This window comes from Tupaia chinensis, unplaced genomic scaffold, assembly GCF_000334495.1.
Source record: "Tupaia chinensis unplaced genomic scaffold, TupChi_1.0 Scaffold000573_1, whole genome shotgun sequence".
Taxonomy (NCBI): Eukaryota; Metazoa; Chordata; class Mammalia; order Scandentia; family Tupaiidae; genus Tupaia; species Tupaia belangeri.
In genome coordinates this window covers 1,690,485-1,706,424 of record NW_006160087.1, presented here as the reverse complement: position 1 = coordinate 1,706,424, position 15,940 = coordinate 1,690,485, and the positions used below count along the sequence as shown (strand labels likewise).

The following is a 15,940-nucleotide window of genomic DNA, read 5'->3' as shown; positions in this document are numbered from 1 at the left end:
CCCCTGCGAGGCAGCCTCATCACAATCACAAGTATCGAGTGCCCAGGCGCAGGTGTCCCCGCCACCCAGGCCCTCATCACAATCACAAGTATCGAGTGCCCAGGCGTGGGTGCCCCCGTCACGCAGGGCCCTGCTCAGGGTCCGGTTTGACTGTTCAGCTCATGAGGCAAGAAGCTAGTGGGCAACACAGTACAGGGCTGGCTTCAGTCGGGGACCAGCAATGCTCAGGGATGGAAAAACGCCTGCTCTCCCCGGTGCCTGGGGTGGTGAGGCAGAGCTCAGGCTTCCCGCAGCAGCAGGTCTGCACCAGGCCCCAGCGCTCACCCGCCAGGCAGGAGCAGCCGGGTCTGGGTCTGCACCTGAGAGCTCAGTGAGAGAGACTGGGCGCCCGCTGGGCTCCGCCTCACTCCTGCCCTCGGAGTCAGGGGAGGCAACCAGGAGGACCAACCAGGCCAGAGCCAACAGTGGCCGGGATCCCAGATTGCCTGGCTCCTCCTCTGGCTCTCCCTTTGTTCCTTTGTTGAGGAGCTGGTGACACGGGGGTTGTGTGTGAGTGGGGGGTGCCATTCAAGCCATCCACTCTGAGACTGGAGGCTAAGGGGCAGTCTAAGAGGGGAGGGACATGGAAGGGACAGAACCACTTAGATTCAGTGCTTGAGGCACACTTCCTTGTCTCTGTGTGGACACCCTCCAGAGGGAAGGACACATATTTATCTTTGGTGTTTTAGAAGGGCAGTTTACCCGTCCTTGTCCCGTAAATCAAGCTAAGGGCCTCCTGCTATTCAGTAAAACCACGGCTGGAGCCAAGAATGAGCAAGGGGCAGATGGCATCCAAGAAAGTGGGGTGCCTGTCGGCAGGTAGTTGTCATCGAGCGGCCAGCATGCCCTGGCTGGAGGCTCCTCCCCACTGCACCGCAGGCCAGCACACCTGCCCCCTGCTCCCAGTGGTGTCCACTCTCTATCTCCTCTGGAGACACTGGTTGTGCCCTCCGTGGAGGGCTCCTCAGTCCCACTCACTGCCTTCCTGGCTCTGTCCCTGACAAACTAGCTTCAGGCTGTGGCCTGCTCCCCCACCTTCACTTCCAGTACCTTGGTAATTCTGTCCCGAGCAGGCACACGGCTGTGCCACTCAGAGGCCGTGGCATTCAAAACCCAGTGAGGTCTAGCTTCCCAAGTCCATTCTCCCTCGCCAGATGCCCCAGCGTGAGTTCCCTCCTAGCCGAAGGGGCACACCCATGGTGACACGGGGACACAGCCGGGTCTGTGAGGGAACTTCTAACCAAGGGGTCTTGCCCATTATTCCTGATCTCTGACCCCTTCTGGACCTTGGGAAAAGACTTAATCCTAGAAAGAAATGGTCTGACGTTCTTCGGGACGGGGGCATTAGCAAGAGCAAACCGTTCACATTTTCAAACTTTACATGGAAATGTAAAAATATTCTAATATACATCTAAAATATACTTAAAAAAAAAAAAGAAAGAGGGGAAAAGAAGTAGTCCGTACCGGGAAAGGCTCCGCCCCCTCCTGGATCACAAACCCTTCGATAACATGCGTCAGGATTTGGGGTTTCACAATGGCCTGTGGTGGTTTATTCTCACCATTCTGGGGGGCAGTGCCGGCGATGCTGGAGGCAGAGTTTCCGTTCCCTGAGGTCATGCCGGGGCAGCTGAGGTCGGTCAGTGCATGAACAATGCCCTGCCCTGTCTCTGCACGAGGGAGAGGGGGAAGACAAAGCGGGGCAGGTGAGACCCAGAGTCCAGGCCCTGAGAGGACGCGAGGGCTCCGACCGCGGCTGCGACACAGTGCGAGCCCACAATGCCCTCCCTCGGCAGCCTGCTGGAAAGTGGCACCGTCCCAGTGGACGCACCGGCAAGGGCGCAGGCTCCGCTGGGCACCAGGTGGCTCCTCGGCCAGCCTGTCTTCAGTGCCCAACCGCAGAGGAGCGCTTAACGAGGCCAGCCGGAATTCTGTCAAGGCTGACTCGAACAAATACAGTAACATTCGCTTGAAGGAGAAGTTAAGTGTTCAGGGAGACACCTAAAATCTGGGTGAGAAGTCGAACAACGCATCAGGCTTAGGGTGTGAAAGTGTTTGGTGAGAGGTTCAATGAACCTTCTAGATGGTTCCTTAAGAAATGCATATATTTCTTTTTTTTTTTTTTTTGAGAGATTTTCACTGTAGGGCGCATGCGCTCGCCAGACAGAGAGAGACATAGAGACAGAAAGCGAGAAATCACCCCCCAGGGGGGATGGTCTCCTCCATTCTCCTCTAGGGATCTTGGGCACGCATGCACACGCGCCCGGCGTGAGTTTTTTAAGCCACCGGGTCCGGGACACGAACTGCGGTCGACTACGTGGGAGTCCAGCGACATAGCCATTACGCTAACTAAAGGAGAATGGAGAAGAAGGAATTGTGGAGTGGCCATCCTCCCTAGGGGTTAATTTCTTGCTTTCTATCTCTCTTTCTGGTGAGTACATGCACCCTATAGCAAAAACCTCTCCAAAAAAAAAGAGGTGCATGTATTTCTTTATTGAGGAAGCTGCCAGGAGTCTGGGCTCACAGTGCACGTCAAACACTGCCAGGGAAGCTGAATCCCACATGTCCAACTAGGGCTCAGATCCTGCCCTGGCAGCTCCAAAAACTCTGAGGGGCTGGCAGATGGCCTGGTGGTTAAAGCACTGGACTCCCACATGGACTACTGGGTCTGAGTCCTGGACCTGGCAGCTCGCTTTCTCACTCTCCCCTTCTCTCTCTGGTGAAATTAAAATAATAATGATCATTTAAGAAATAAAATAATTCTTACACAAAACAAAGCACACTGAGTGGATGTACGCCCAGGATTCTGATGGGATGAAAAATTGGAGGAAAAAATGCTGCAGCTTGATCAGGCCCAGTGTTGGGTTGACTATGTGGGAGTCCAGAGATGGAACCATTATGCCATCTGCTGGTTCCTTTCCTTCTCTTTTTAAAAGTTTATTTATTTATTTTTATTGTTAAGTTTTGCCACAGGGCACGTGTACTCACCAGAAAGACAGAGAGACAGTGAGAGGGAAAGTGAGAAATCGCCCCTGGAGGGATGGGCACACCGCAATTCCTTCTCCCCCATTCTCCACTCAGGATCTTGGGCACGCACATGCACACACACACGCCTGGCCTGAACTTCAAGCTACCAGGTCATGAGACCTGAACTGCACAGCTGGTCATGGGGTCCAGCACCTTAACCACCAGGCCACCTGCTGGACCCTACTCTCTTTTTCATTTTTTAAAGATTATTTTGACAGAGAAAGGAAGAAAAAAAACCCTTGATGGGGTTCAGCTGCCTGCATCCTCTGGCTAGCCCGAATGGCCGGCACGCAGCACACGCCCTGTGGCCTGGGTTCTAGGTCAGTCTGGGATCGGAACCGTGGCCGCCCACGTGGCCCTAGCACGCCAGGACAGTGCCCTACCATCTGTGCCTCCAGGGCTGGGCCTCATCCCAGCAATTCTAACGCTTGGTAAAACAGAATAAATCTGTTTTCATGAACAAGACCTGACGGGGTTGGGGCTCCAGCTCAGTCTCTGTGACGCAACTGTGCGAAGGTCAGGGCTGGGCAGGAGAAGCCAGTGTGACTGATCAGTTCTTCAAAGCTAGCTTTAGTCCGAGACTCAGCGGCACCAGCAAGGGAGACACGTCCTGGTAAGCGTCTATATTCACTTCAAATAACATTTTTCTAAAAAACAACTTGGGCTTTTTCATAGGGATGGAAACATTTCTCCTCTTTTAGTCTTTCTAAATCGTAAAGGTTTGGGAACTGAAAAATAAAATCTTTCCTTTAAAATCTATAATAACTAAGGGGATTGCATTAATGACACAATCAAATTAAGTTTCTGTACCTTTACATTTTAAATATGTAAGGGCATTTACACATATTTTCTCTTTTATTTTTAAAGTTTTAAATATACAAGAATATATTTTAGCTGAAACAATGAGTACATGCTGTTAAAATACGGAGTGTATTCTGTGCCTGACGGCTATTCTGTGCCTCGTAAACAGAGCCTACCATGGCGTCTCCTGGTGAAGTGAATGAGCGGCCGACGACACAATCAGGGCTGGAGGCCTGGCTCGGTGTCTTGCCAGGGCTTGAACGTCCTCTGGCACACCCTCCTCAGGGACCCCTGGCCTCTGCCTGTATGCATCTGGAGACAAAAGAACACACTGCCCGAGGCCATGCACCCACCTTGGGCAGGTCCGACACCCAGTTCTTCCCAGGGCAGTGCCACATGGCAGCCCGTTTGAACCCCGGCTCAGTGGGCCTGGAGTGTGTGGGCGCGTGTGCGAGTGCTCAAGACCCGAGGGCGAGGGAGGGCTGCAGGGGCTCTCTCTCGTGCTCCATCAGGAATAAAGAAAAAGCGCTCTTCCTTATAATGAGCCGAACAGCTGTCTTCCTGTTGATTTCTGCCCAATTTTCCTGGTTCTGTTCCTTAAGACCACAGAAATAGGGTCAATCAGATCTGATTGATAGGCAAAACAGGCTTGGACCTGGCTTAGAGGCCATCTCCAACGCTGCGGGTGATGGGAAGTCACCGTCCTTCCGAGCCTGTCTCACTGACTGTCACCCAGGATGCTAGTGCCTGCCTCCGGGAGTGCAGCGCCAGCAGCGTGGGACTGGCCTGCTAGGGAAGGGCAAGAAATGCTCCTGGTGTCATAAACGAGCCACCCGTGACCCCAGGCCAAAGCCCCCTGCTCTTACAACTCTCACACGCAAATGCTGCAGTCCATGGCCCCGCCAGCTCCTCCCGGGAACACTGTCTGACATCAGGGGCCCAGGCCACAGGAAGCGCCACACACCAAGGGGGAGCAGCCGAGAGACCTGTTGCTAAGACTGTGGTTTTGTTTTAAACGCTGTCATACTTCTGAAAGCACAGAGTCCTCACTTCAGTTTATCATACCTTGACCGGATTAATCGTTCTCTGAATGCTCGGTCCCCCACCTCCTGCCTTCTCACAGATACTCATCGGCAAACCCTGTCCGAGACTTCGCCCCTGTATGGGCTCTCTCCTTGCTCCTTTCCTTCTCCCAGATCTGGCCTAGTAGAGCACACTGAGGCAGAGGGGTGACTCGAGGTCAGACTGTCACCAGTTCGCGGGCGACGCAGCCAACGCTCACCTCTAGGAAGCAAAGACTTTTTGGAGTTTGAGTTAAAAAGAAAAAAATTAGGGGGCCAGTAGATGGTATAATGGTTATGTCGCTGGATTCCCACGTAGTTGACCCTGGTTCAAGTCCTGGACCTGGCAATTTAAAACTTGTCGGGGGGCATGTGTGCGCTCACCCGAGATCCTGAGAGGAGAGTGGGAGAAGGGACTGTGGCGTGGCTGTCTTCCCCGGGGAGGGGTGGGGTGGGGTGGGTGGGTTTCTCGCTGTCTTTCTGGCGAGTGCACAGGCCCTACAGCAAAAATTTCTCTTAAAAAAAAAAAACTTTAAGAGACAGGACAAACTAATAAACGCTTTCATGGCAACATTAGAAACTATCACTCATCATAACCCCAGGGTAGACTACAGGAGACAGGACCCAAGGGGCAGGAGGAGAAGGGAGAGTGCTTTGTGAGAATACGAAGATGCGAGCATCTCTGCTGCGCGGCCAGCCGTCCGTCATCTGCCTTAGTAACAAAGGAGTCTGGGCTATTTCGGGAATGACCACACACAATCTCACCCCTGCCAAGCTCAGCACACTGAGATTAATTTAATCTGCTTCCCGCTTCCCAGACTGCCTTGCGGCCTGCTTGGGGGAAAGCAGCTTACCAGTGAAACTTGCAGAAACCTGCCCTGCTGGCCCAGAGGCCACATAAAAGGGACAAAGAAACACTCCCTGGAACTTGTTCCAAGCTCAGCCCTCCTGCCCAGGCCCCGCGCTCTGAGTGCTGCCCAGGACTGGCACAGGTCCCCAGGGCCTCTCTCAGCTACACATCTGAACTGAAAGGTGGAGGAGGGCACAGCGACTACCAGGGCCCGGGAGGGTCAAGCACAGCTTCAGACGGGAGTGGGTGCCGTTAGCTGAAGCAGCCCACGAAAGGCCAGGTGTTCAGGCCACGAGCGACAGAGACACGGCTCGTTCTGGGCCATCGTACATAATTCATGCCACGAGCTCTGGGGCACCCCTCCGTCTAGCTCACTCAGCTCTGGCAAGAAAGGCCCTTACAGGGACAGGCTAAACAGGAAGGCCCGGCCAGCCATGGTCTGCCAAGTGTCTGCCCTGGGGTTGGTCACCCCTGCAAAGCAGAGCAGGTTTCTCTAGGCAAGGGCCATGACTCAGTCACCTCTATCTCCCGGGGCTGCCCCCACGCCCTCATGTCTGCTAAGGAGACCAGGATCCCAGCCTTCACTGTCTACATCCAGGGCCCAGGTCTCCCTAGTCCCCAGACAAGCGACTAGGCACTGGCTGAGACCTGCCCACAGGGGTGATCCTTCAGGTGTTGGCTATGCAGATGAGTAAGAGCTCTGCTTTGTCCTCTTTGTTACAGTGGGGATCACCCCCGGGGCGGAGTCTGTCCCCAAAGGTGGCGCCGAGCCCCCACTCCTAGAACTCTAGATTTCTTGTCCCTTTTGAAACCTTTACGCCAATCCAGGCACCTGGCAAGGCAGGACAACCTCTAGAAGCAGAGGACAGAGGATCCTGGGGAGAATCCCACCCTCAGCGCCAGCTGGTCGGTGCCCAGGCAGGCTGGGACCAGTGATGCAAACTCTGTCACTTCAAAATTGGCTCTGGTGTTCTTTACACGCAGAAGACCGAACCCGCCAGCAGCTGTGGAGCGTGGCCAGCCCTGACACTCGAGATGCAGGGCCATCAGGCGGCCTTCACTGCCCTGCTCCTAAGTGAGCCTCGACGACCTGACTGGGAGTTTCCCTTCCGCCTCCTCGGCCTGGTTGGCAGCAGACACACCTTCTCTGGACATGAGGAGGGACACTCCCACTGGAGAGACCTCCAACCAGGCCTGCGAGCAGCCACAGGAGAAAAGCAGGGCTGGGGAGGTAACAGGAGCCTGAGGAAGCCCAGGAGATGGCAGTGGGGCGGGCGGGGTGGGGTCATTTCCTTGCAGCAAATTCTGCTTCTCCAATGGCAAAACAAGGTCACCTCTATAACAGAGCACTTTCTTCCAGGTCCCCGAAGTCATGCTCCCTGTGCTCTAGCAGGCCCAGGCTCCTGGCCAGGGAGGTAACAGCAGGTTTCCTGGAGAACAGCTTGCTCTGGAGAGCCCCTGAGCGGAACACCTGCAGAGTGAGGCCCAGTGAAACCCTACCCAGGGGCACCTGGCCAGAGGAGCAGGGAACGCCAGGGACTGCACACAGGAGGTGGAGGGTGGGAGAGCTGGTCCTCGGGAGAAGTCGGGACTCCTTTCCAATCTCTCCAGTTCTAGCTGGGCCCCCAAAGAAATCAGGTCCTCTCTGAGAGGGGGAGGAAGACAGCTTATGAGCACCCAGCTGCTGAGAGCTCCCTTCCCCAGGGCAGGGCTGAGAAGGGGAGAAGGAAGGGAGGGGGAGGGGGCCAGGCAAGCCCTCCTGGGACCCTGAGGAGCCCATTAGTTATTCACCTGGCTGACAACTTGCCTTCAAATGCACGGATACACACCTTTCTGTGAGTCACCTGGCTGACAGCAGACGGCTTTCCTCCCAGTTTAGGAGGAGTGGGGGTGGGGCCGTCTTGGATCAGGGTGCTGGATCTAGAGGGCTGGTTAGGAAGACCCAGGCCCAGAGTCTAACTTCAAGAAGCCCGGAAGGAAATAGCACATACACCTTCGAGAGGGCTTAATGTGCTCAAGAGGTTAGTCCTTGGGAAGGACAGTCACGTCATATTTTTCTGTGCAAAAATGTGCCATGACTTTCCAGGCAACCCGATATGTGTGTGTGTGTGTGTGTGTGTGTGTGTGCATGGCACGTCACCGTGTTGCCCACATTCTAAAGCGCTGTCAGTCTCTAACACCCTGCTCACCCCCAGGGGCTTCCACGCAGGCCTACACCTCACCTCGGGTGCAGACGGAGCCTGTGTGTGACAAGTGTGCGTTTCAGAACCAAGGCGAGGGTGCACGTCACTGGTCTGGACGGCAGCAGCTAGCACACATGAGCGGACACCTAGTGGAGAGAAGACCAGGGACCCTCCCGACCCTGCTGAGGACAGAGCTCCTGGCCCCAATGGCACGTGGCAGGCTGCGGCTCTCCCACAGGGGCCACTAGCACCTGCTCCTCCCCCTCAAGGGCACCTTCCCCAGCTCTGTGGGCAAGAGTAGCTCGCCCTGATGAACGTCTCCCAGAGAGGGGACCAGCAGCAGTGGCGGGGCATCCCTTAGGCGCTTGCTGAGCAAAGCAGTGAGCTGTCATGAGAGTAGGCCCGAGACCCACAGCCTGGGATCCTTGCAGGGTGCTGGCCTACAGAACGAAAGAGAGGCCGACCAGGTGACTCCAGACCTGCCGTCGGTGTCACTGCAAAGTGACCGTGGGCCTGAGCTGAGGAGATGCAGTGCAGACGTGCTTCTGGGCCCTCGAGCACCTGGTCTGAGCGGTGTGTGGCGTCTGTCAGGGAGGCTGGCTCCTCCCTTCCTGGCAGCCATTACCATACAGCTGGCTTCCCCGCTGCCGCTGCCTCTCAGGACACCGGCAGAGCGAGCGGCCCTCCGACTCACCCACAGCCCCGCTGAAGCTTACAGAAGCTGAACTGTCAACAGCTGAGTCCTTCAAGCCGCCACCCAGCTATGAAGGCAGTATCCATGGGTCTGGCACTGCTGCAGGCACCTGGGGTCAAACGGCTGCGGTGCCTGGAGGCCCACAGGGTGACTTCCAACAGGTCAGCGCAGGGGCTCCAGCTGTCTCTGACCGCAGGGAGTCCAGGAGGCTGCCCAGAGGTCCACTTAGTGCTGGGCACAGAGGCCGGCCGCTGGGGCCTGCGGCCGAGGGCACCCAAACGTCTCTGCAACAGTGCCCGGCAGATGTTGCCTTGTAACAGCTAAGTGCCCAGAACCACCTAGAGCCCACGTCAGGATCGCAGCAGGCGAGAGGCCGAAGGGCAGAGGGGCCAGAGTTCACGTGTGGGTCCACCTCGGTGACCGTGCGGCTTCGAGCATGCAGTACTACTCTGTGCCTCAGTGTCCCCAGCTGTAACAATGCAGCTCATGCTGCCTGCCTTACAAAAGTAGAGTTTCTGCAGGAAAACGCCTGGCTTGGAACATACATGGGCGCTGTGCTGCACGGTGCTTACGGCTTGCGATCAGAAAGACCTCAAGTCCTACTGTGTCTGCTGGGCCAGGTGTCCTAGCCATCTCCACGCCTGTGGAAGCAGCACCGCGCTGCCCTACACGGCAGTGGTGAGAGTTAGATGAGAAGGCATGAGCACAGCCCGGCGGGGGGCAGGCTTGGCTACGGGGTGCCAGCACAGTGCACTGAGGCTGGAGAGACTGGGGAACGACCCGTCTCACTATCCCCGAGCCCGGCCTCTTACAGCCCCAGAGCAGAGCTGTCCTTCCTCAGTCTGTCACCTGTGCTCCCAATCACCTTGGTCTACTCAGGGTGTCCTGCCCTTGCACTTGGAGATCAAGCTTCAGGAAGAAATGCTGCCTCTGCCCTGACAGTGACTGTGACGTAACAGAAATGCCCTGCCCTTCTGGCAAACTGAGGTCTCAATTCACTGTCAGCGGTTATTAAACCAAAGGGCAAGACAAACACCAGATTCCCGTCCTATACAATCGGAGCCCCACAGTCCTAGCATGCAGTACAGAAGGACGCCAGAAACCAGAGTTAACTTTGAAATAAATATGAGGAAGAGCCACATTACCCAAGAAATAGTGAATTTACAGAACCTGTAATGCCAGGTGGTGAATTCATCTCTGAAAAAATATCAGGTTAAAAGGCTAAGGACAAACGCATGGGAGACAGACTCCTACCAGCTTACACAAGAAATCCAGAAATGCTCAGAAAATGCTTTTTTGGAGAGGTTTTTGCTATAGGGCACGTGCGCTCACCAGAAAGAGAGAGAGAAACAGAAAGTGAGAAATCTCCCCCACCCCCGAGGGGGGATGGCCACACAGCAATCCCTTCTCCTCCATTCTCCTCTTGGGATCTTAGGCATGCACGCACACATGCCCGGCATGAGTTTAAGCCACTAGGTCTGGGACTCGAACCACAATTGACTACGTGGGAGTCCAGCGACATAGCCATTACGCCAACTGCTGGTCCCCTATTTTTTTTTTAAGAAGTATTCACTTTTTTAGTTATTATTTTTTAAAAATGTGCTATAGGTATGTGCACTCTTCAGAGAGAGAGGGGGAAAGTGAGAAAGCAAGTTGTGAGGTCTGGGACTCGAACCACAGTTGGCCATGAGGGAGTCTAGCATCCAACCACCATGTCACCTGCTGGCCCCAGATTTCCTTATTTTCTTCAGGTTGACACACGGAAATGCAGGCACGCTCCCCAGTGTTCTGAGCTATCTACTGCCCAGCTACCAAGAGAAGGGTCTCTAACACTCTCGGCTCTGGGGTGGCCGGCAGCACCTGGGCCCCAGCTCTCCGCTCTGCCTAATGGCCTAGACAATACTCCCTCTTGCAGATCAGTGCTACTGGTAATACCTGCTCCTAGACACCACTGCCCCTTCCTTCTCATAATCCGCGCGTGAACTTCCAACCACCCTACTTTGTCTCCGACCAGTTGAGAGAGCAGATTAATGATAATTACTGGAGGCCTGGGAATGTGGATGTAAAAAAATGTATTACAGTCTTTGCCTCACATGAATTCTGTTTTAAAGTATCACTTGAAAATGTCTTAAAACAGCTGTGTGGCTTTAGGTCACATATGAATGGTTTCAAATATGCAAAAGGTATCCTATCTAGTGATAATAATACAGTATTTGAGACACAACAGCTGTGCAACTAGAGCTTTAAAAATAACTCACAGCAGTCAGGAACTTTCATTTTCTTGCCAACAGTTTTGATATTCAGTATCAGGCCTGTTCCTCCTAATTTACTAGAGAAGAGGTAGTTATGACACGACATTTCTTCTTTTCAAAGAATTATTAGTTTAAAATTTGCGATAGGGCATGTGTGCTGAGAGAGAGAAAAAAAAAGCAAAGTAAGCTGCCAGGTCTGGGACGTGAACCATGGTCAGTCATGTGAGAGTCTAGCACTTTAACCACCATGCCACCTGCTGACCCTGGCATCTCTTAATGGACACGGTAACACACTTCATGGCTGAGAAGGAAACCATCCGAGGGCCAGGCACTTGCTGATTCTCAGACAGGCCTAACAGTGCACCGGGCTCTCCTCGGCATCGGAGTCCACCTTCTCATGCCGGCAGTCCGTACCTAATGGCATTCTCTGGCAGATGTAGGATGAACTCTTCCTCTTCTGCATTTATCTAAACTTAAATCCAGTTAAGAAATCAAATGAAGAGGAAAGCATGTCTTTTTCCACAACTCTGAGAGAAGTGAAAGGGGAAGGCAACCATTTAGGCCCACAAAGTTCACCACGCTGGCCGGATGGCTTCCTCCAGAAAGCTGATTATTTAAATTAAATGCTAAATTTCTGAGTATTATCTTCAAAACTAATAATTCTCAATTGTATAACACTTAAATTAACTATACAAACCACCCACTTCCTAACCATATCAATTGTATTCTACTTTTATCACTGGTAGGGGAAAAGGTTCAAAAGTTTTAGGAATGCAGCTATGGGTCTGTTGATGATGACATCTCCAGTATTCTCAACTGGATGATCTGGGAAGTACTTCATGCTGGGTCAAGTCATTTTACATGCAAAATGAGAAATAATGATTGAATTTAAAAAAAAATTGGAATAATAATAATAATCTGGAAAAAAAATGAAAAGCTATTTGATGATAATGATGGGGATTTTTTTTTTTTTTTGCTATAGGGTGTGCACTCGCCAGACAGAGACAGAGAGACAGAAAAATTACCCCCCAGGGGGGATGGTCACGCCGCAATCCCTTCTCCTCCATTCTCCTCTCGGGATCTTGGGCACACATGCATACGCACCCGGCATGAGTTTTAAGTCACCGGGTCTGGGACTTGAATGGCAGTCGACTACGTGGGAGTCCAGCGACATAGCCATTACGCTAATTGCTGGTCCCAAGGATGGGGATTTTAATGTCTTTGTATTGACTGATATACATGGTATCCCTTCTAGAAAAAGAAACGTAATAGTTTATGTTACTGTAAAGTTATATGTCATTCAATGTAATATAAACAAGATTATGATAATAACAAATAAAATTTAATTTAAAAAAGAACGTTGCCGTGGATGAGTAAACGGTTATTTTCCTAACAATTCTAAAAATATCTATGTTGTGAAGTAGAGCAGTAGTTTGCATCTGAATTTTTTTTTTTTTTTGAGAGGTTTTCGCTATAGGGAGCGTGCGCTCGCCAGACAGACAGAGACATAGAGACAGAAAGCGAGAAATCACCCCCCCAGGGGGGATGGTCACGCCGCAATCCCTTCTCCTCCATTCTCCTCTCGGGATCTTGGGCACGCACGCACACGCGCCCGGCGTGAGATTTAAGCCACCGGGTCCGAGACGCGAACCGCGGTCGACTACGTGGGAGTCCAGCGACATAGCCATTACGCTAACTGCTGGTTCCCGCATCTGAATATTTTTACAAGTATCAAGTCAATAGTGACGTAGCTAGTAATTCAGGTGAGACATTGTCGGTCAATGCTTCTAATGAGACCTACAACATTAAACAGGCATCATGCTCAAAGCGAGCCTTTCAATTGGTGGTCCACGCTGAAACCATGCTGCGAGATACTCTACATAAATCCGTGTGTGCAGACCTCAGCGCGGGCAGTCAGCTCTGAGCTCTGCCCGGCAAGCGCGAAAGCACGACAGGAGGCCGTTTCTCCTCTGGCCCAAACGTGCCAGCCTCCTGCTCTTCCAGCGAGTGGGAGCTGCAGGGCGTGTGGGGGGGGGTAGGCTGATTTAGGACGGTCTCCTGAGGGTACACAAAAGCCTCTCTACAGTCACTTTTGTGAGAGTCCTCCTGACCAGAGAACATCATCACCTTCACCTTCCAGTTGCAAAACGGCACAAAGCAAAAGGAATAAAAGAGAAACTTCTATCCCCTTTGTACTTACTTAGGAGTGCTTATGAAACTCCTTCATTTCACTTCCCTCCTCTCATCTCTAGTAGGTATCTTGTCAGAAGTGAATTTTTTTTTTAAGGCTTTTGCCACAGGGTACATTGCTAGCCAAAGAGAGACAGAGAGAGGGAAGGTGAGAAATTCCCACCTGCCCCCGGAGGGGAGGGCACGGCCATGCCATTCTCCTCCTGGGATTTTGGGCACACACGCACACGTATATGGTGTGATTGTCAAGCCACTGGGCCTGGACTCGAACCACGGCTGGCCATGTGGGAGTCCAGCACCTTAACCACCAAGCTACCTGTTGGCCCCTAGAAGGGAATCATTCCGTGGGTGGGACCAAATCTTTCTAAAGATTAAATATCAAACGGCTGGGAGGACTTGAACGTGACTTGGACTGACTGCAGAGGGAAACAGCCGTGGCCGGCATCACCCGCCAGGGGGAGTGAGCCACCCTACTCCCGTTTCTTTCTTTTTTACTTTCTCTTGGTTTGCTGATCCCTGCCAGTGAAGGTGTCTGATAGCAAGTGGGCTTCAGTGGGCAAATGGCAGTTACTAGATGCCTCCTCCACAGCCCAAGGGAAGCTGTCCTCTGACACACTGGCATGGAGGAGATGAAAAGACACTCCTGAGCACACAGGCAGGGCTCCGAATTCGGAGACACTGTGGCTTTCTGCTCGTGCTTCCTTCAATAGGAGGACCTAGGAGGGGACACCATGAGAGCGTGTGAGCCAGAGCAAAGACGGCTTGATTTTATAAGGTCATCGACCCATTTCTTCTTCTCTTGGCTTATTCCCTGTCCCACTCAAAGATCAGAACCAAGTGATCCACAGTATCTGAGACAGGAAATGAGTAAGGCAGGAAAAAGGATGTGGTCGGAAAAAGAGTGGATTCTGGGACTGAGCCAGAGCAAGGGACAGCCACAGGGTCAAAGCAGGGGGAAGGGGTCTTGGGGGCAGGAAGGGAAATCTCGGGATCAATCAGCTTCCACTAGAAAGCCAATAAGAGGAGGAATGTCTGGAGAAAGCAAAACAACACTTTCCTGAGAGGCGATCTTCCGCCCCAGGAAGCAGAGTGCAAAAACAACGTCTGTGAGCACAACCAGGATGGCTACTGCACAGAGGGACGGGGCAGGGGCTACTGCACAGAGGGACAGTACACAGGATGGCTACTGCACAGAGGGATGGGGCAGGGGATACTGCACAGAGGGACAGTACACAGGATGGCTACTGCACAGAGGGACGGGGCAGGGGCTACTGCACAGAGGGACAGTACACAGGATGGCTACTGCACAGAGGGATGGGGCAGGGGATACTGCACAGAGGGACAGTACACAGGATGGCTACTGCACAGAGGGACGGGGCAGGGGCTACTGCACAGAGGGACAGTACACAGGATGGCTACTGCACAGAGGGACAGGGCAGGGGCTACTGCACAGAGGGACGGGGCCTGGTCTCCTCTTACTCCAGGGAAGTGGGGACAGTGTACAGGATGGCTACTGCACAGAAGGACGGGGCCCGGGCTCCTCTTACTCCAGGGAAGTGGGGACAGTACACAGGATGGCTACTGCACAGAGGGATGGGGCCTGGTTTCCTCTTACTCCAGGGTAGTGGGGACAGTGTAGCCGGAGTGAGGCCCTAGCTGAGGCACAGCTCCCGTGATGAGTGCTGGGAAGAGCAGGTACCAAGAGTACCCTTCCCATCTGCCAGACTCTGAACCATGCCGGCCCAGCATCCAGGGGCCATGCAGGGGGCTGGTCTGCAGTGCAAAAACCAGGGGAGCAGTTTATGGGCTGATTCAAAGGGTGAAAATGCCCAAACACTGCTCCAGGTGTTGGGGCTTAACTTCACTTTTCTGTTTTTCACCATGGCTAGGACAGTCCTGAGGGTGTATTAAAATTAAAACTAACCTGAGGAAACCAAAATGACTCAGCTGTGCTAGTGTATTTTAGGATTCAAGACGATCTCGTGCCTACAACCAACAAAGCAAGGTATTTTAGGGTCCAAACAATGCGTAGCCCTGCATCCCTTGGGCCTAGCCCCAACCCTGATCAATAGGCACAGGCCACAGGTTTGCTGCCCTGAACTGGAATAAAAGAGGGGGCAAATCAAAGGAGGGATTTCCTTGCCTCATTAGCCTGTAATGTTCACACTGACCCAGAAATCTGGCAGTTCCAACATTTGGGTTGACTAAGGAGGGGAAGAAAAATCCCAGGTGAACGGTAATTGGATTACCCAGTTATGCCCTAGGGCCAAATGGCTGGAAATGGCGAGGACAGGAGGGTCTGGCAGTTAGTGACATTATTTTTTGAGTCGATCAGGCTGACAGACAATGGAATTGAATAGTTTAAATTGGGGCTGTCCCAGAAAAATCAGGGACATCTGGTGGATTTAGGTCGCTAGTTTATTTCACAAGGGATCCTCTGGGCCCAATATGCTAATGGGGGGATTAGGATGGGGGTGGAAGATGGCTGAGAGGAAAGCTGTCACTCATGTGCAGAGCAGGAAAACACAGAAGTGTGCTCTGGGCACAGCACACGAAGAAGGTAACCACGCTAGGTTCCAAGAGCCTGCTCAGATACCCACGGGGGGTGGGACGGCGGGGATGGGGGACGGGGTGTACCGCGGGCACGAGCTGGCCTCGGACACTCAGAGTCCAAGGCTCAGGAGTGCGTCCGCAGAGGCCCGGTCACTTTGCAACCTGCCCTTGGGCAAGTGGGTCCCGTCTCTGTGGACTTCAGTGTGACCGGGGAACCTCCCAGCCCCAGCCGCAGGTAGAGGACCCGCGATTACACGGCACACCTTCACCCGGCAGGCGGGGGGACAACGCTC

The 15,940-nt window shown here is 53.3% G+C and overlaps 1 protein-coding gene across 7 annotated transcripts in view; it reads right to left on the bottom strand.

Annotated features, from left to right (window-relative positions):
• PHC2 (polyhomeotic homolog 2) overlaps positions 1-15,940 on the bottom strand; it is a 99,833-nt gene that overhangs the window by 11,593 nt on the left and 72,300 nt on the right. For 5 of the 7 annotated variants that reach the window (XM_006158085.3, XM_006158082.3, XM_006158083.3 and 2 more), the window contains one exon: positions 1,504-1,706. In XM_006158085.3, coding sequence (XP_006158147.1) covers positions 1,504-1,706 — 203 coding nt within the window. Of the gene's footprint in view, positions 1-1,503; positions 1,707-1,867; positions 2,162-4,040; positions 5,165-15,940 lie in introns of those variants that run through there. The other 2 variants (XM_006158087.3, XM_006158088.3) reach the window with 2 other exon arrangements.